Raw genomic sequence first — 20,839 nt, forward strand, 5'->3', positions numbered from 1 at the left:
TACCCCACGCAGAAACTGTGCATACTAGACCAGCTTGATATTCAGGAATATTTACGACGCTTCACTGAGTCTTGTTACTACAGACTACTCGTAGCAGCCGTTATGATGTATCGCTGCGTAATCGCGGGCCTGTTTCATCATCCTCATCATCATTCCTTTACATCAACAAGTTCTGGACAGATATGTCAAACCAGGTGGTTGTAGAACTGACATCTCGCGCCGAAGGGTAGAGTCGTTGAATCGAATCATTCATCCAAGGTGAAGATCGGAAGGTAGATGACGGAGGAATCTTAAAGATCCGGATCATCAATCGCCGCCGTAATGTAGAGGCCTGCGCTACTGACATAACTACTACCTCTGTACAACCAGCAGAAACGATGCACTAACTGGAAGCGTCGCACTGGATGGAAGCGCTGATACATTAGAGAGGGCGACTGGAGTAAAACGTTACTCTGAGACGATCGGCGCTTTGGGGCAAAGCGCCGCGACTGGACTGAAAACGGTGTATTGGTGTGTAGAGACGAGCCAATCAAAACCCAATGTACTCTCTGAAGCGCAGAACTGAATGAAAGCTACCGAATAGGGACAAAGCGGCGCATTGGTGTGTAGAGATGAGCCAATCAAAACCCCAATGTGCGCTCTGAAGCCGAACTGAATAAAACACTGCATTGGAGTGAACGCGACTGTCCGCAGACGCGAACACCGCAGAAGCAGGAAGCGTAACCCCAAAGCCAAGCTGAGCACTGGTAAACTGTAGAATGAGGCATCAACAGCCGGTTGGAAGTAGTGTTGAAGATAGACTTCGCAGTAGAGAAAGTCACTGTAGGTAACGAGTGTGCTTAACTAGCAACAAAGTCATGATGACAGTACGCTGGCGCGATAGAGGTAACCAGATGATTCGGCTAATGCTGACAGTTCAGCTTAACACTGTCGGATCAGCGAATACTGTTAGAGCGGCGATCTGTTATGGTTCGGCAATCAGGATCGTATAGGTGATCTGGTTCGGCAGTGTGATCTAAAGCACTGAGTCAATCGAGACCGAAGCACTCGACTAAAACGTCGTACCATACAGTAATGGTGTACTGGACTGCAAAAGTGTTTTCCGATCAAACAACAGTTCACTAGGTTGAATCGTTGTTCTAATCGAAAATGGAACACTGGTCGGAAGCGTTGATCCAATCGAAAAGGCACGCTGGGCTGAAGTGTTGATCCAATCGAAAGCGGCGCACTGGGCTAATGAGTTGGACCGGACAAGAGCGGTGAACTGAAGTGAAACGGTAAACTGGCCTCTTCTTCCCTTTGTGAGAGCGACGCTCTGGTACAAAGTGCTGTACCGAACTGAAACGACGCTCTGGCCTGCAGTGACGAACCAAACAGAAGCGTACTGCAGTAGATCCGCTCTGGAGCGTCGCATACATAATCGACGCACTGGAGCGTAACACTGAATGAAAGCGGTGCACTAGACAGAAAACGCCGAACTAACAGGGATTGTTGAACTTGATATCACCACTGGAGTTGGAGGGATTGCTGTGGACAAGCTCGCACTACAATAAATCATTGTAGGTAAGTTAAATGCCGATACAGAAAATAGAGACACATTGCCAGTAAACGCTGACAATGCCGTATCAGGTGTTTGAGTAAAGTCACTACAGTAGAACGGTCAATCGGGACTCTGACGACAAAGTATGAAGTTCACTGCAGAGTAGGGGGAGTCATCCTGTCCTGACACTGGACTCAAAGTCTGGGTCGTAATACCCAACGTAATTCTCGCTGAGGAATCCAATGCTGCATCGATAAATCTTCGTCCGGTGATGGTGATAAACAGCGAGCTGTGCGCAGTTTCAGTAGTATGCGTGGAAGAAGGGCCACTGGAGGAAACGCGTACACGTTAAGGTCATCCCTAGGGATGGCTAGAGCATCGTGACCCCAAGCAAGAGGGTCTGGAATCGGAGACACGAACAGAGGCAGCTGGTGGTTGAAACAGGTGGCGAATAGATCCACTGTCGGGTTGTGTTGTCAGCGGGAGGCAGGAGGTCTGGAACACCTGTGCATGTAGCTTCCACTCTGTCGGAGAGGGACGAATCGGACGGGACAGAGAATCTGCAATGACGTTCTTCACTCCTGGAATATGGTTGGCTCGAATGGAGATGTTGAGAATGTCCACCAACTGGAAGAACTGTTGTGTCCACTGCAGGAGTTGAGGAGACCCCTGTCAACCCCATCCGGTGGATGTGACACACGACTGCTGCATTGTCCGACCGGACCATGGGTAGGTCGATCCTAAAGTTCTTGCCAGTGAGTGATGGAAAGAATCACCGCCCTGCGCTCTGGAATGTTGATGTGGCAGGTGCGAACTGCAAGAGACCACCGCCCTGGCACCTGCTGATCGAGAAGGTGAGTCCCCCACCCGTGTAGAGATGCGTCCACGTACAGGTGGTGAGTCGGGACAAACAGCCTTAAATAAACTCCTCCGCAGACATTCAATTCGTCCATCCACCACTGGAGATGGGGATGGAGCGCTGGAGGCAGGATGATCAACACACGAGGGGTTGGGTGGTGTGCATGTGCTGGTTAATCTCGGATGAGTTTGTGAAAAAATCACAACTAGGTGGCTGTACTTCGCTGTCAGGGAGTAAGTTCCAATCTTTATTATCCTTGCGTAGAAGGATTGCTTCAATGTCTCTGTGTTACACTGCATGTGTTTAAAGTTCGGTGTATAATGTTTCCGGTTCTGGTGGTGTTGGGGATCAGAGTTGATCATTTGGTAGTGCCACTAGCCCATTCACTATCTTGTAAAGTAGTACAAGTCTTGTTCCCTGCGTCGTCTTTGAGTGGTTTTAAGCCAATGTCTTTTAGCATCTTAGCGACACTACTAGTCTGTGAATAGGCTGATGTTATAAATCTGGCTGCTCGACGCTGTACTCTATCAAGAGATGTAATGTCGACTTGATGGTAGGGGTCCCATAAAGTTGAGCAATATTCCAGTACTGATCTTACAAGATTGATTAGCTGTGATCTTTAGTGTTCTGAAGGTGATGAAGGTTGTGCAATCGGTGATCGCAGGAACGTTAAGTTCGCCAAATGAAGTGTTGGTCCGCCAGATGGAGTGAGAAAAGGTAGTAGATTCGACACATGGGGATCTTCAATCTGCCGGAACATTCGTAAAGTTGATGGAATGGCGGAGGTACAAGACTGGTGATCCCAGGAGTGGTCGTAAGGGAGACGAAGGCAGTAAAATCAATTCTTGTGGACCGTCCAGACATAACTGCAGTGACCTCTGGACTGAGGGAAAACCGAGTATCTTTTGGCTGACTGGCGAATCTCGACATAGTTACTCTTACCGGGAATGGCACCGTCCAACATCACTGGCAATTAAAGGCTCAGATAGTTATCCGCTTCGTGGGACCAAGACAAGTCAGTCAGGACACTTCATAGTCACTGTAATCATCAAAAGTCTCCGGTAAACAACCAGTAGTCCGCCATTTGCAATAGTGACCAAAAAAAACGGACACCACGGTCTTCGGTTAACCAGGCGAGTCCCATTAAATCTGGGTTAATGGACGCTAGCTACTTGACAAAACTTCACTGTTGGTACCCCACGCAGAAACTGTGCATACTAGACCAGCTTGATATTCAGGAATATTTACGACGCTTCACTGAGTCTTGTTACTACAGACTACTCGTAGCAGCGTTATGATGTATCGCTGGGTGTAATCGTGGCCTGTTTCGTCATCCTCATCATCATTCCTTTACATCAACAAGTTCTGGACAGATATGTCAAACCAGGTGGTTGTAGAACTGACATCTGCGTCGAAGGGTAGAGTCGTTGAATCGAATCATTCATCCAAGGTGAAGATCGGAAGGTAGATGACGGAGGAATCTTAAAGATCCGGGATCATCAATCGCCGCCGTAATGTAGAGGCCTGCGCTACTGACATAACTACTACCTCTGTACAACCAGCAGAAACGATGCACTAACTGGAAGCGTCGCACTGGATGGAAGCGTTGATACATTAGAGAGGGGCGCACTGGAGTAAAACGTTACTCTGGAGACGATCGGCGCTTTGGGGCAAAGCGTCGCACTGGACTGAAAACGGTGTATTGGTGTGTAGAGACGAGCCAATCAAAAACCCAATGTACTCTCTCTGAAGCGCAGAACTGAATGAAAGCGCCGAATAGGGACAAAGCGGCGCATTGGTGTGTAGAGATGAGCCAATCAAAACCCAATGTGCGCTCTGAAGCGCCGAACTGAATAAAAACACTGCATTGGAGTGAACGCACTGTCCGTACGTGAACACCGCAGAAGCAGGAAGCGTAACCCCAAAGCCAAGCTGAGCACTGGTAAACTGTAGAATGAGGCATCAACAGCGAAGTTGGAAGTAGTGTTGAAGATAGACTCGCAGTAGAGAAAGTCACTGTAGGTAACGTAGTGTGCGAACTAGCAACAAAGTCATGATGACAGTACGCGCATAGAGGTAACCAGATGATTCGGCGAATGCTGACAGTTCAGCGAACACTGTCGGATCAGCGAATACTGTTAGAGCGGCGATCTGTTATGGTTCGGCAATCAGGATCGTATAGGTGATCTGGTTCGGCAGTGTGATCTAAAGCACTGAGTCAATCGAGACCGAAGCACTCGACTAAAACGTCGTACCATACAGTAATGGTGTACTGGACTGCAAAAGTGTTTTCCGATCAAACAACAGTTCACTAGGTTGAATCGTTGTTCTAATCGAAAATGGAACACTGGTCGGAAGCGTTGATCCAATCGAAAAGGCACGCTGGGCTGAAGTGTTGATCCAATCGAAAGCGGCGCACTGGGCTAATGAGTTGGACCGGACAAGAGCGGTGAACTGAAGTGAAACGGTAAACTGGCCTCTTCTTCCCTTTGTGAGAGCGACGCTCTGGTACAAAGTGCTGTACCGAACTGAAACGACGCTCTGGCCTGCAGTGACGAACCAAACAGAAGCGTACTGCAGTAGATCCGCTCTGGAGCGTCGCATACATAATCGACGCACTGGAGCGTAACACTGAATGAAAGCGGTGCACTAGACAGAAAACGCCGAACTAACAGGGATTGTTGAACTTGATATCACCACTGGAGTTGGAGGGATTGCTGTGGACAAGCTCGCACTACAATAAATCATTGTAGGTAAGTTAAATGCCGATACAGAAAATAGAGACACATTGCCAGTAAACGCTGACAATGCCGTATCAGGTGTTTGAGTAAAGTCACTACAGTAGAACGGTCAATCGGGACTCTGACGACAAAGTATGAAGTTCACTGCAGAGTAGGGGGGAGTCATCCTGTCCTGACACTGGACTCAAAGTCTGGGTCGTAATACCCAACGTAATTCTCGCTGAGGAATCCAATGCTGCATCGATAAATCTTCGTCCGGTGATGGTGATAAACAGCGAGCTGTTTAGTACGGACGATCTCACTTCGAATGTTAAGATGATGATGGACCCTCGGAAAACTTCTGATGATCCCTGTCTGCCACTCCTCTTGTGTCCATTCCACGATAACGGAGAAAGCTTCATCGTCCAAATTGGCACAATAAGAGCAACGGTGAGGCCCGTCACACCTTCCAATACAATCAACGTACAGTGTGTGAGGATCAGCGACAGGAAAAACAAAAACTTCTGTAATTGTCACAGTGTTATCTCTACCGAGAAGACCAATTTCTTCCCTCATGATAAAAAGTAGAGACGAGTGGCAGACGTGGCAGCATAACACACGTCCACAGCAGTGGGCGATAAGAAAGAAAATGACAAGGGCAGGCTGTCAGGTGATCATCAGAGCGATCTGCATGCCTATTGAGTCGATTGACAGGTCCTGCTATGGAGTGGGGCAGAGGTCAGAGGCGAGAAAGTTTGATTCAACTTAGCCTACAGCAAGTTTCCACACATGGTCGACTGACTGACTGAGTTTGGTTTGACGCCGCTTTTAGCAATATTCCAGCAACATCACGGCGGGGGACACCAGAAATTGGCTTCACACATTGTGCCCATGTGGGGATTCTAACCCGGGTCTTTCGGCGTGACGAGCCAACGCTTTAACCATTAGGCTACCCCACCGCCCCCACACATGGTCGAAGAAGAAGAAGAGTGATGCATACCATGAGATAGGATAAGTTTAAAAATATAAAAAACACATTTTGATTAACACAGTATCTTTTTAATGAACTGTTGGTATTTAGTTCATACAATACTCTGTGAATGTTAACATTTCCACTGTAATGGTCAATACAATCAGGAGAAGATTTCCCTGAGGCAATGTTCCCCGGAAGATCAAAAGTCTAAAGTTGGAAAATTTAATCTTGCTTTGAAACTTTAACCTCAAGCAGTTTTACTGGCAAGCGGCTAAAGGTAAATTGCCTCATAAAACATAATGCACCAAATTGACTGATGGTTCTTTCTTTCTTATTTATTCATTTAATTATTTATTTATTTATTTAAAATTAACATAAGAAACGCACGATGCTTTATCATTACAATTCACTTGATTATTGTGATTTTCTTCAATTTCCCAATATAAATTGCTGGAAACTTTGGCTGCTGTTGTTGTGTCAGATTTTATTAATAAAACTAAAAAAAATAGCCACAGGCAACAAATGAGGATCTGTTTGATATATCTGCCAATTTGTGTTGAAAAATATTGAACGGTTTTCGAGCTGTGCTCTGGGAACAAAATGATAATGGACAGAAGGACAGACAGATGAAGCATCAACTATATCCCGTGCGTTACATGCCGGATGGATAAACACTTTAATTATGTATCCATATTTCACCACTTAACCACATGTATTAGACTCTTCAAGACAGTAAAGCTTAACATTATGCTCGCTTGACAGAGCACTGATAGCACTTCCCTGCAAGACTGAGACTTCAGAATTGTGTGATCCATGCAGATTCGGGTTAGAATTGATCTTCAGTAACCCATGCTTGTCATAAGAGGCGACTAACGGGATCAGGTGGTCAGGCTCGCTGACTTGGTTGACACATGTCATTGGTTCCCAGTTATGTAAATCGATACTCATGCTGTTGATCACTGGATTGTCTGGTCCAGACTCGATTATTTCCAGACCGCCGCCATATAGCTGGAATATTGCTGAGTGCGGCATAAAACTAGCCTCACTCACTTAATCCCAGGAATCAAGTTGCTAACTTCTGAATTTCAAAATTTAATTTAACTTTGCCAACAAGATAGATACAGAAGATGAAAACATGACTGACTTTGAGAATTATACCAGTATTTTCCAAACACATTGTGATACATATTCATTGCCATTTCAAATCATGATAGACTAATAATACCATTCACCTCTATGGTCTGGCAATGTAGTCAACATGTAAGTTATTCCACCCACCGTCTAACCCTGTTGATATGATCCATTCATGTTGATGATAGACCCACAACAACAAAAACATTCTCCTAGCATACTGCTCAGTGCTCCCATTAGACTTGCTCCAATGCTATACTGAATTCTACCCTTTAAAGATACAAGTTTACAGTCAGGCACAAAACTTTTCGTGACGGTGTTTGGTCACTTTACTCAAAAACTACAAGTACAATTGTTTCCTAATTTGGCATGATGCATTATAATTGTTCCATTGTGAATTTTTAATTTCATGAATTATGATTTAAAAATAAAAAAGTCGTTTAACAAACTATCATTACAATATTAACACAGTTCACTATTTGTTATGAGGGAGGAGTGCAGAGAGAGGAACAGCCAGGTGTGCTATTGATTCATTTACCTGTGCTGAGCCTTTCTCACATAACTGGCTCACACTCTTTATCCCTGGATTGTCTGGTCCAGACCCAATTATTTACAGACCGCCGCCGCCATATAGCTGGAATATTGCTGAGTGTAGTGTAAAACTAAACTGGATCTGTAAGTAATTATGTCAGGACCAGACAATCCAGTGATCAACAGCATGAGCATCGATCTACACAATTGGGAACCGATGATGTGTAAACCAAGTCACCGAGCCTGACCACCCGATCCCGTTAGTCCCCTCTGACAAGCGAGTGAGTTGGGTGATGGAATGTGTGAGTGGGTTGGGTGAAGAGTGAGTGAGTGGGTTGAGTGACGGAACAAGTGAGTGGGTGGGTAATGGCAGCAGTCTGTAAATAATCAAGTTTGGACCAGACAATCCAGTGATCAACAGCATGAGGATTGATGTACGTAACTGGGATACGATGACATGTGTCAACCAAGTCAGCGAGTCTGACCACTTGATCCCGTCAGTCGCCTCTTACGACAAACATGAGTTACTGTATATTTGTTCTTCTGAACATCTGACATATTTTCTCAGTTTGGTTTGAAATGTTTGTTACTTGTCCTTGAGAAGGAAATGCTGGTTTTACAATACTAAGCACAACCTTGGAGTTGAGTTACTTCCAGCATCGCTGAAAATGAGAAAACAAGAAGGAACTCCACAGACTGGACAAACGAGAAGTAAACATACCTCACGTTTCATCATGATTTAAGTCATGGGCTTACAACCTTTTCTCAGTCACCTTGGCCACAATAAACGCCCTCATGCCTGTTGATAGCACCTGCAGACCAAACCATGATCTCCAGGCATGATCAATAGTCTTGAAGCTACTGCAGACATGGCTCTGAAGCTTTATCTTTCTTTTGCATACAACAGTATGTCTACAATTTTTCAAAACTGTATATAAATACCTACAGGAATCACTAAACATCTAAAATTTGAATATTAGGTGCTAAATAAATATATACTAAAAATTATTAACTTCTTTGAGAGGCATTTAGATGTTGGAGCAGTAAGAAAGATAACAATTTATGGATGAACCTACACCGAAATGTCTCTCTCGTTGCAATAGTGAGTGAGTAGTTTTACGCCACTTTTAGCAATATTCCAGCAATATCACAGCAGGGAACACCAGAAATGGGCTTCACACATTGTACCCATGTGGGGAATCGAACACGGGTCTTCAGCGTGACTGGCAAACACTTTAACCACTAGACTACCCCACCACCCCTCTCACTGTAATAGAGAAGTTGTTCCTCCATATATTGTTATCCCTCCATACTAAATATTATTGTTATCCCTCCATACTAAATATTATTGTTATCCCTCCATACTAAATATTATTGTTATCCCTATGTTATCCCTCCATACTAAATATTGTTGTTATCCCTCCATACTAAATATTATTGTTATCCCTATGTTATCCCTCCATACTAAATATTATTGTTATCCCTCCATCCTAAATATTATTGTTATCCCTATGTTATCCCTCCATACTAAATATTATTGTTATCCCTCCATACTAAATATTATTGTTATCCCTCCATACTAAATATTATTGTTATCCCTGTTATCCCTCCATACTAAATATTGTTATCCCTATGTTATCCCTCCATACTAAATATTATTGTTATCCCTCCATACTAAATATTATTGTTATCCCTATGTTATCCCTCCATACTAAATATTGTTATCCCTCCATACTAAATATTATTGTTATCCCTATGTTATCCCTCCATACTAAATATTATTGTTATCCCTCCATACTAAATATTGTTATCCCTATGTTATCCCTCCATACTAAATATTATTGTTATCCCTCCATACTAAATATTATTGTTATCCCTCCATACTAAATATTATTGTTATCCCAATGTTATCCCTCCATACTAAATATTATTGTTATCCCTCCATACTAAATATTATTGTTGTTGTGTTTATCATTATTACTCCCATCCCCTGCATTTCTTAATTGGGCCTGACCAATATTATTTATTGTTTTTACGGATTTTTGTCCTTTTTGGGAAAAAAAAAAGAATAATCACCAATCAAAGTAATATTCCTTCTAAATACTACAATGTGTGAAGCCCATTTCTGGTGTTCCCCGCCGTGATGTTGCTGGAATATTGCTAAAAGCGGCGTAAAACCAAACTCAGTCAGTCAGTCTAAATACTAAAAGTATTCTACTTTTGGTAATTTATGAAGTGTATATGGGGCAAAAAGCAATCTAAAAATATTTTCTTGTAAGTTTACAATTTTGGCCATTACAAACATTAGGATTTTAATTTTTGAGAAGGGAAAATTAATCTATATTGTTTTTTCTTATTCTTGAAAAAAAACAACTGGCGGATCTGTAAAACAAGAAATAAAATTAGTCTGGCCTTGGCATGTTCAATACAAATACCTGAAAGAAAAATAGAGAATAGGTAGGTATTAAACAAATAAAGTCATCAATTTTGCTGGTTTGGAGTGTTGATAACATTCACAAAAGTGAAATTTTTTAACAAATAAAAGAATAACAGGAATCAATAAGAAAGTAATAGAGAACAGAGACACAATCACTCGGGTAGGAAATATCACATATTTATTCGCAATGACATACCAACAGAATATCCAACATGATGAAAATAAACTTGAAGTTGAACTTCATATATGAGCATTTAGATTTAGTCAGTGTTGAAAATACAAGAACATACAAACACTTAAATCATTCTTTAACGTGAGAAATTAAAAATTGGGCAAAATTGTGATGTAAAACGTGTGCAGGTGGATAACAGATGTTATATATGCTATTTTTGGGATTACATTTTCCCAGTAATGTACAGATTCTAGTACTTTTGTTTGGTTGGGTGGCATCCAGGACTCGAACCCACACTCCCAGAGTCAGGGACCTAATCGCCAGCACACTGAGTCAGCCATCTAACCCACTCAGCCACAGCTTCTTCCACAAGTGGAGTGAGTGAGTGAGTTTGGTTTTATGCCGCTTTTAGCAATATTCCAGCAATATCACGGCGGGGGACACCAGAAATGAGCTTCACACATTGTACCCATGTGGGGAATCGAACCCGGGTCTTCGGCGTGACGAGTGAACGCTTTCACCATTAGGCTACCCCACCGACTCAACCCAACAAAAGTACTAGAATCTGTACTTTACTAAGAAAGTGTAATCCCAAATAAAACATATGTTACATCTGACCACTTTCTAAATGGCATTGTGTAATCAAGTATAACAAATGGTTATGGCATCGCAACAATGTATCAGTAACTGCACATATAATTGTACCTGCAATGTCAGTATTTCTCACAAACATGAAAATAGATGGAAATAGAACAAGAAAGAATTGTGTCCAGGGACACGGATGCCCCCGCTGCTGTAGGAAGAGTTCACACATTCAGGGTCCCACTGAAGTACTTGAAAACACTAAAAACAATCTGTTGAGGGGTTAGATAACACAACCTATTATCATATAAAGATCAATAATTGAACAAAATTCACGAACAAGTTCAATAAACATCTATGCAACTACGAGATGCACACCTTTCGAGTCCCAATGAAACACATGTATAAGCTTAATCAATTCTGTTGAGCAGTTTTTGTGAAGTGGATAGACTTAATCCCCTATTTCACTATCATCAGAGAGAAATTCAAAACAATTTATCTAAGTTCAAATGTCTCTAAACATACAAAAAACTATAAAATACAGAAACAAAATATGAGATGCACACCTTGAGAGTCTTTATAAAAGACATATGTAAGCTAAATGAGTTTTGTGCAGTGGTTTTTGAGGAGAAGTGGATAACGTACACCCCCCTGTTGAATGGAACGAACAGGCTGAATAGAACAAAAATCAACTAAGTTCAAACATCTGTAAAAGTGACAAAATGAAGAAATTGCATAAAAAATTATGAAATGCACACCTTTAGAGTCCCTACAAAGACATGTAGAAGTTCATTCAATTCTGTTGAGCAGTTTTTGTGGAGAAGTGGATAGACTTCATCCCGTATTACACTATCATCATAGAGAAATTCAGCAAAATGTACTTAAGTTCAAATGTCTCTAAACTTACAAAAAAACAATAAAATACAAAAACAAAATATGAGATGCACACCATTAGAGTCCCAAGAAAGCCCATGTATAAGTTCATTGAATTCCACAGAGCGTTTTTTGAGGAGAAGTGGATAGAGTACATTCCCTGTTTCGTACGTACAGACGTACGGACGGACACGGAGGGTAACCCTATATGCCCCCAGCCATATATGGCGGGGACATAAAAAATGTAAATCAAATGAAATAACAGTTTCATCGACATATATGATTGGTATCAATGAAGGATATAACGTCTGTTAGCATTTAATCAGGAGAATTTTGAATACAGCCAATCGTAGTCAGGAAAAACCTGAATTATTTGTTGGTTTGCGAAGTTTCTTTCCTAAAACCCCTAGTCAGTGGTCAAAGTAAAACAAGCATAAAACTAAACCTTTGAAGTTAAATTATTAATTTGTCAACAAACATGTAGAATGAGAAAAAAAATCTTAATTTCCTATGTAACTTGTGTGGAAACTGTCAACAAAGGGATAAGTGTTGTGTGAGAACCTAATCACACATGGCTAGAAATACAAGTCTGTAACAAAAGATTTGAATCTACGAGCCTCGTCATCGCTCTGAATGGATGTTTAATCTTCAACACCTAACATGGCTCTAAACACCGTGTGGACTTATGTGTTATCACATAGGCTATTATTGGATAATCTGACAAGACGGGCACAAAGCTTCACTGGGCTCTGGCTTTGTACTAATGGCTAAAATCATAGCCTACAGGACAGGTGAATGTAGGAGTAGTAATCATAATGCCTTAATTTTCACTCTGAGCGAACGTTTAGGGGCTCACACAGCATGTGTGTGGCTTGGCTGGAAAACAACTCACATTTTGTTTTCGTCCTAAATGAGGCTAACAGAATTGGTGATCAAAACGTCAAATCTAATCCAGAACGTTTTTCTTTGCATTTCTCATTTTGACAGTCGACAGATCTTTAAACCAAATAACAGAAAATATATAACATCTTCATTCAAAGATATGATCTTGTTTGGGTTCATGCTCACTTTCATTGCCTATTGTACTGGTACACAAAATGCTTGAAATAGTGTCATTCTTTGCACTTACAATTTTCAAATCATTTGGCAATATGTGGAAAAGATTATCTGTGATAAACAAAAAAAGTAATCATATAAGAACAATCAAATCTAGACTTGCATAAGTCTCCAAGGTAAATAAATATTAATAGTTTAAATAATAATTTCTAAAAAATAATAAATAACAGACCAGGTCCTGTACTGTCCGCTTATCTAGACTTGCCTCTTCCAAGGATAGTATTACTGTACATCCAAGGGCTTAGCATTCAGTACAGCCTTGGAGCAAGGCTTAGTCAAAACCAAAGACATAAAACATTTTTCTGTTTACTTCTCGTTAAATGTGATTGTGGGACTTCATAATAGGACAGTATAATTAAGAGTTCCATTTCATCGTGTGCATCCAAAAGATGAAGTCAGTGATTGTTTGATTACAGATCAATACATGAAAACTATCACTCCACGAGCTCACTGTTTTCCACGAACAATCAACTATTAAGTCATCCCCACACACAACACACTGAAGCACATACCGGTACTCTTTAAATTGGAAAAGTAAGAAAATAGAAGAATAGAATCTCAGAACCACAACTGATTCCCCTTTTCAAAGATCGTTTTGGCCCTTGGCCAATAAGGCAATATGGAAATCATTTTTAAATATTATCAAATACATTTACATTTAGGTTGATTTAAGGTTACTTTCCTAATAATAAATGAAATAAAATTTCTAAAAACATTTCAAATTCAACATAACATATATTTTAGCATTTCTTTCCAAATTCAAACCTAAATAGTCAGCTCATTTTAAAACAATAAACTGACAGTGCTGGCCTTACAATAGACAAATGATTAGTCTCTGAATATCTATCATATAACCCATTTAAATTGAAAAAGAGCCCCAGAGAAATTCAGAGCCTGAGGAAACCTGCTAGGGATTTAGCATTGTAGAAAGGGCTGGGCAGTTGGGAAAATAATGTGGTTCAGGGACTGTGAAGCAGACTAGGCTTACAAACTATTCCAGATTATGACAGAATACCTTTCTCACCACCAAGGACTCCACTTCAAATCATCTTACAGTGCCCAAAACCTACAGACAAATATATCACTATTTGTGCCCTTCTTTCTTTACTTGAGGGAATCCTCCAAACATTCACCCAAAAGTGAAGAATATCTGCTGACATTTAACAGTCAGAGATGTCTTGAAATTGAATAACAAACATGAAATGCCTTCCACTGCACATTTAAGAATTGAAAATGAAAATCTAATAATTATTTTGTGATCATATATCTTCTTGTGGACTAAACATGTTAGCTTCTTATTAGATAAGCAGGTCGCACTTCCATGTGTACAACAATGTCAGCAAGGAACTGATCAGCATGATGCATGTTCAAAGGCTAATCTCCATATCATATAGGCAGACAAGCATAAAAATCAATAAGTAGTAGATCTATATTCAATCCAGTTTTTAAGCCACGCAATATTGATCAAATATTTAAGTACAATTTGTCCTGGTACCACTTCGTTATTTATTCCCCACAGTTGAGGCAATGAGGTATCCAGACTGTTTACCATTGACTTGAAGTTGATGTGAGCTCGGGTAAAAGTGACCTGTTTTCTTTTGGTTGTATTCATAGCCACTGAGGTCTGAGACGTCAGAGACTGACCGTTCTCGCTCACCAATTAAAGGGGCAGCTACACCGTCCTTTGGCGCCAGCATTGCAGGGTGGAGGTGTTTCAGTCCATTCATTTCCATTCCATTAATTTCATGAGCGACAACATGATGTTTACGGTTGCCATCGGCAACAGAGATGCTGAAACTCCGTGTCATTTTCCGAAGTTCCTCTTTGTTAAATACACACGAACAGAACAGTCTCCAGAATTCCTTGCGGAACTTTTTACCAAAAAAGTAATACGGCACAATATTGATTGCTGAGTTCATGATAACAAGAAAGTTGGCAACCTCACTTAGTGTGTGATACTGGGAATCAAGCTTAGCCAGAGAGCTAAATGCCCACATCATACGTGAGACAAGAGCAGGGCCCTGGCAGATTAGAAACACAACCACAACTCCTATCAACATTATCGTAGTGTCATTCCTACGCTTCTCACGCACATTGATCTCTTTGCCTTTTTTACGCGAGAGGTGCACTGCTCGTATGAGAAAGTAGTTAAGAACAGCGAGAGTCAAGAACGGTAGGCCACAAACACATATCAGATACAACCACGAGTGAACGATTTCTTTGAAATACTCGTTGTTCCCCATCTCTGTCAGCTCTATCATATACATCTCCATTGTCCGATTGTTCATATCTTCGTAAGTAATCTCCAAGGTGTTATATTCAAAGAACCGTGGCAGATTGAAAACAATTCCAGAAACAAACAACGACACGATGACTTTACGGGCTCTGCCCCGACTACACATTGTTTCAGCCCGGAAGGGGTGACATATCATGATATATCGGTCAACTGTAAACGCTAATGTCAACCATATAGACGTCACCTGGAAGGTTACAGCAATCGGGTGTACGTAGGGGAATATGAAGGCATAATACGGTTCCTCGAACAAATCCACTGAGAATTTCTGCGGGGGCTTGGTATCCTTAATCAGCATTAGCATTGTGACAATAAGCACGAGCGTGTCACACGCCGCCAAGGCTGCTAAATACATGTAGGTTGATGAACGCATGGACTTCGTTGTCAGTACAACAATGGACAAGATATTGCCAATGATTCCAAGGCAGCTTATCGTCATGCCGCCAACACCCATCAGATAGTAGGTAAGCAGCTTACGACTGAAGGAATCATCCTCGGTGAAATTTGGAAATTCCATTCTATACAACGTGTAGTTGTCGTAGGAACTGTTCACAGCTGTATCCGTTGTCGTCATTGTTACTTTTCCCGACAGAAAACTGAATGAGTATCCTTGCCCAGCTGTCAAGGTAAGGGTATTGATTTCATTGAAAATTGGTTGATCATGTTTTTATCTTGTTTTGTCACCATTCAGATCAAACGCTTCCAGCATCCCTGAAAGATGACAGATGGCATCATCGTGTCATCTGTGTCCTCCCTCTTTAAGTCAGCCATGGATATGCTTGTCTTTACTGATTCATTGGCCCCGAGATTCATGGACTGGGAAAACCCACCTGTGTCCAGGAATGATAACTCTGTACCTTCCCACACGCATATCAGAATTCAGCCAATCACAATCCAGTTATTTCATGAATCAACCAATCACAATTTCATGTAGCAACCAGTCACTACCCAGCTCCTGTTTGACTCGTATGTGACTTGACAGTTCTCGTCAATGGGCTGTCGAAGCAGGTAATCAATTTCTTGATGTAGTTAGGCTAATAATCCCGACATGCCTCTGTGAGTGTCTCTCATGATAATGGTTTCAGACAAATGTGTTTTTTTCACAGATAACAAACAAGGAAGCTCCTGATGTTGATAAGTCCTCTGAGACTGGAATCATTTGTTGATTCTCTGAATAAAACAATTATCCTTCTGTAGTTCAAGTATTACAACAGTACAAACAGATCCTTCTGTAGTTCAGGTATTACAACAGTACAAACAGATCCTTCTGTTGTTCAAGTATTGCAATAGTATTATAAGATCCTTCTGTAGTTCAAGTATTACAACAGTACAAACAGATCCTTCTGTAGTTCAAGTATTACAACAGTACAAACAGATCCTTCTGTAGTTCAAGTATTACAACAGTACAAACAGATCCTTCTGTAGTTCAAGTATTACAACAGTACAAACAGATCCTTCTGTTGTTCAAGTATTGCAATAGTATTATAAGATCCTTCTGTTGTTCAAGTTTTGCAATAGTATTATAAGATCCTTCTGTTGTTCAAGAATTGCAATAGTATTATAAGATCCTTCTGTTGTTCAAGTATTTCAACAGTATTATCAAATCCTGTTGTTCAAGTATTACAAGTTTTATCACACCCTTCTGTTGAGCAAGTATTACAACACTAATATCACATCCTTCTGTTATCTGTATAATAGTTATATCAAATCCTTCTGTTATCTGTATAATAGTTATATCACATCCTACTGTTCCTCAAGTACAAGGGCACAGTGTGATTGCCAGTTTCTGACACACCTGATTCAGAAGAAGACTGTTTTGAACTTTTTAAAAATACGTCATGAAAATTGGAAAGGGCAAAATTGAACTTCCAGAAAACACTTTGGTTGCCTTGTCACGACGATGCAATCTGCGTCGGCTTTCTGCAAATCCCACTTGTAGTCATGTCAATAATCATGTTATATAAGACGACATCCAAAGTCACTATCATTGATGAAAGCAGACCATTCCACACATTTGACAATTTCTTCTTTAAACCATCCTCACATATTCCATCTCTCTGTTGTAGACAGCATCCATTCTTTCTGGAATTAAAAGAAAAAAATCATGAATTGAGCTGTCCAAGCTTAAAGGGCATTTCTTAAGGAGTTGTGGACAATTTTAGTGAGCGAGCGAGTGAACAATGGATATTACTCCAAACTCCCTCTAGAATCAATAGCGCCGTACAGCAGTGTATTTAGAGAGCTATCTCGTACTCCAGCATCTAATTGCAGCAAGCGCTGATGTTTGGCTCTGTATTGAGGGACTAGGAGAGGTGTTGGCGTAGGTTGCTCTCATTGGTTGCAGGTGACTGTGTAAGGAGGGACTTAGGAGTCCGAGCAAAACAAATTACACAGACCAGTTGTGAGAGAGCAGGGTGCTGTGGAGGTGTGGAGGACAGGCTAGAGAGGTTGTGATGAAAACACTCTCTGAACATCTAAACATCTTACTCAGTGTTGGAACTTGCAGCACTATGCTGCCTAAACTGTTCTGACAATTTTCTAAAGCTTGAGCAGATATCACTAAGCTGCCTAAAGTGTTCCGACGATTTCCTAAAGCTTGGAACCTATCAGACTTAAGTAGGAGGAGGTCAAACATCTTCTAACCAGTTCAATCAAATGATCAATAGCCTATATTCTTTCTCTGCACTCTTAATATTGTGAACCTTGATTTGATTATTTTTGCTTCTATTTATAATTCATTTCCTATTTTCTTTCTATCAATAATAACTATTGATTTGTTGAACCTCCTTGTAATTTCAAGCAGGTGATTAGGAGACATAAAAACACAGTTGTGAAGAACACTGACATGTCAAACTTACAGCTATCTTGAGTGAGTGAGTGAGTATGTGTTTCCCCGCTTTTAGCAATATTCCAGCAATATCATGGCGGGGGGAAGGAGAGAAAGACACCAGAAATGAGCTTCACACATTGTACCCATGTGGGGAATCAAACCCGGGTCTTCTGCGTGACGAGGTAACGCTTTAACCACTACGGGGTGATGGGGTAGCCTAGTGGTTAAAGCATTCGCTCGTTTTCGGTGTCCCCCCTGCCATGCCATGATATTGCTGGAATATTGCTAAAAGCGGCTTAAAACCATATTCACTCACTCCATGGGCCCTGTAGTTTCATTCTTTGCACAAACAATATGTGGAAAAAAATCTTCTGTGATAAACAAGAAAAGTAATCACATAAGAGTGAGTGAGTTAGGTTTTACTCCGCTTTTAGCAAAATTCCGGCAATATCACAGTAGGGGACACCAGAAATGGGCTTCACACATTGTACCCAAGCTGTATCAAACTCGGCATGACGATCAAAGTTTTGACCACTAGTACAATGTGAATTTCACTCACCATGTAGGTACAATGTGAATAAAATTCACTGCATCACAATATAACGGGGGACACCAGAAATGGGCTTAAATGTAGGCACTAGACACTCAGATGAATAAGAGTTACCTGCCCCTTGTTTTTGAACCCATCAAGTGTAAAAACCTAAATTGAAAAACAATGACATGGCCTTCTCATTAATATCGCCCGAACAAACAAAGATATTTCACTAACCCCATTTGCGTCACCAAAAACTACATGCATATGTGAATTTTCGCCACACAATAATCTAATCCTAGTCACAATAAGCTCATATTTGTCACAGCGGGGGGATATATGAGGTCGCCAATTAATTACAGTCTATAAATGGGATACTGTTCCTGAATCTTTGCAGCGCTCACCTGCTATTTCAGCGGTTTCTTGTTCGACATATATATGATTTACTCCTCGCCCCAGGGAGTCATTAGAAACACAAGAAGCTAATTTCTAATCTGTGTTAATTGAACAGAGACACCGGTTAACTGCCCCAATGGACATCTCGAGCTGTTCATTAACATCAGTCCTCTTCCGTATCTTTACGTGTTTATTTGCTGTTGAAAACCAACATGAAACCTAGTTCTAACATGAACTAACGGGTACTTGAGTCCTTGTAGCTTCCATTAGCCATTGTCAGGAACCAACCATTGTGCATCATCAGTTTAAACTATTTCATTTACATTGTTTATTTTATTTTCCTGTTTTGTAAGAAGAACTGACTAAGCATAAATAGTTGACCCAAAGAAAGGAATGTCTGCCTGTTTATTGTAATATTAAATAAAATGAATGAATGAATTTAGTTCTACGCCACTTTAGCAATATTCCAGCAATATCACGGTGGGGATCAGCAGAAATGGGCTTCAGACATTGTACCCATGTGAGGAATCAAACCCCGCTCTTTGGCGTGGCGGGGCGGTTGGGTAGCCTAGTGGTTCAAGCTTTTGCTCGTCACGCCAAAGACCCGGGTTCGAATCCCCACATGGGTACAATGTGTGAAGCCCATTTCTGGTGTCCCCCGCCGTGATGTTGCCGGAATATTGCTCAAAGTGGCGTCAAACCAAACTCAGTCAGTCAGTTTGGCCTTGCGAGCAAACGCTTTAACCACTAGGCTACCCCACTTGCCCTGAACGCCTGAGAATAACCTGTCTCGTTTACCTGCCCAAGCATATTCCTATGGGTGTAAAAGGCAGATAATGGTGAAAACTGTCAGAATGAAACATTGTAAATCTGTGGAGACACCAGGTGTTCGAGAAAAGAGGTAAGGTCCTGCATTATCTAAAGTAATGATATCTAAACAGCAAGGAAAATAGATGTGAATATATTAATTCATTGCTGAAAATCTGTGGAGACACCAGGTGTTCGAGAAAAGAGGTAAGGTCCTGATTTATCCAAAGTAACGATATCTAAACAGCAAGGAAAATAGATGTGAATAATATGTGAATTCATTGCTGCAAATCTGTGGAGACACCAGGTGTTCGAGAAAAGAGGTAGGCAGGCACTGATTTATCTAAAGTAATATCTCAACGAAAATGAAAATAGTTGTGAGATTATATGGATGGATCACTGAAAATCTATGATGACACCAGGTGTCTTGCCCTACAGGTAGCATCTGCCTTCAATTTGCATCAAAAGGTAGGCGCTTGTCGCTTCGACATTGCACAGCATTTGAAAATCATTTGAAAATGGCATCAGTGATTTGGGATATGTGGTTAACATCTTAACTCACGTGACAGAAAGTTAATGGTGATATATTTGGCTCACTGAGGTAAGATGGGCCAGAATCGCTATCGTGGATTATGGGAATACATTCTGTGAGTGAGAATGGTTTCATGCTGCTTTACGTAGTACTTCTGTTTGTCTCGGCATGTTAGTGTAATGTTCGAGGGAACTCCAGAGTAATGAAGGTCTCCGAAACTGACCAATATGTTTTGAGTCCTCTTTTATGGCAGGTAGTCGAGTAGCCTAGTGTTTCAAGCATTGGTAAATCACGCCAAGAGCCTGGGTTGATTCCTTACAGGGGTCCATTTATGAAGCAGATTGCTGGTGTCCCCCACTACAATTTGGTAAAACCAGCTTAAAACCTGCACTCCCACTCATATTCATTTTTAAAAATATTTTGATTATCGTAAGAAAGATTTGCTGTGACAATATTTACAAGATTGAAAGTGTCATTGAACAGAGAGTGCAATTAGTGCAGATTTTAAATTTAAA

The 20,839-nt window shown here is 41.0% G+C and overlaps 2 protein-coding genes across 2 annotated transcripts in view; both read right to left on the reverse strand.

Moving 5' to 3' along the window:
• LOC124291896 (general transcription factor 3C polypeptide 1-like) overlaps positions 1-20,839 on the reverse strand; it is a 308,102-nt gene that overhangs the window by 52,950 nt on the left and 234,313 nt on the right. The window lies entirely within an intron of this gene.
• On the reverse strand, positions 12,007-17,466 carry LOC124291897 (FMRFamide receptor-like). The gene has a single exon (XM_046728966.1). The coding sequence runs from the start codon at positions 15,799-15,801 to the stop codon at positions 14,437-14,439; it is 1,365 nt and encodes a 454-aa protein (XP_046584922.1). The 5' UTR covers positions 15,802-17,466; the 3' UTR covers positions 12,007-14,436.

Source organism: Haliotis rubra, unplaced genomic scaffold (assembly GCF_003918875.1).
Source record: "Haliotis rubra isolate DU_JTF1 unplaced genomic scaffold, ASM391887v1 Scf501, whole genome shotgun sequence".
NCBI lineage: Eukaryota > Metazoa > Mollusca > Gastropoda > Lepetellida > Haliotidae > Haliotis > Haliotis rubra.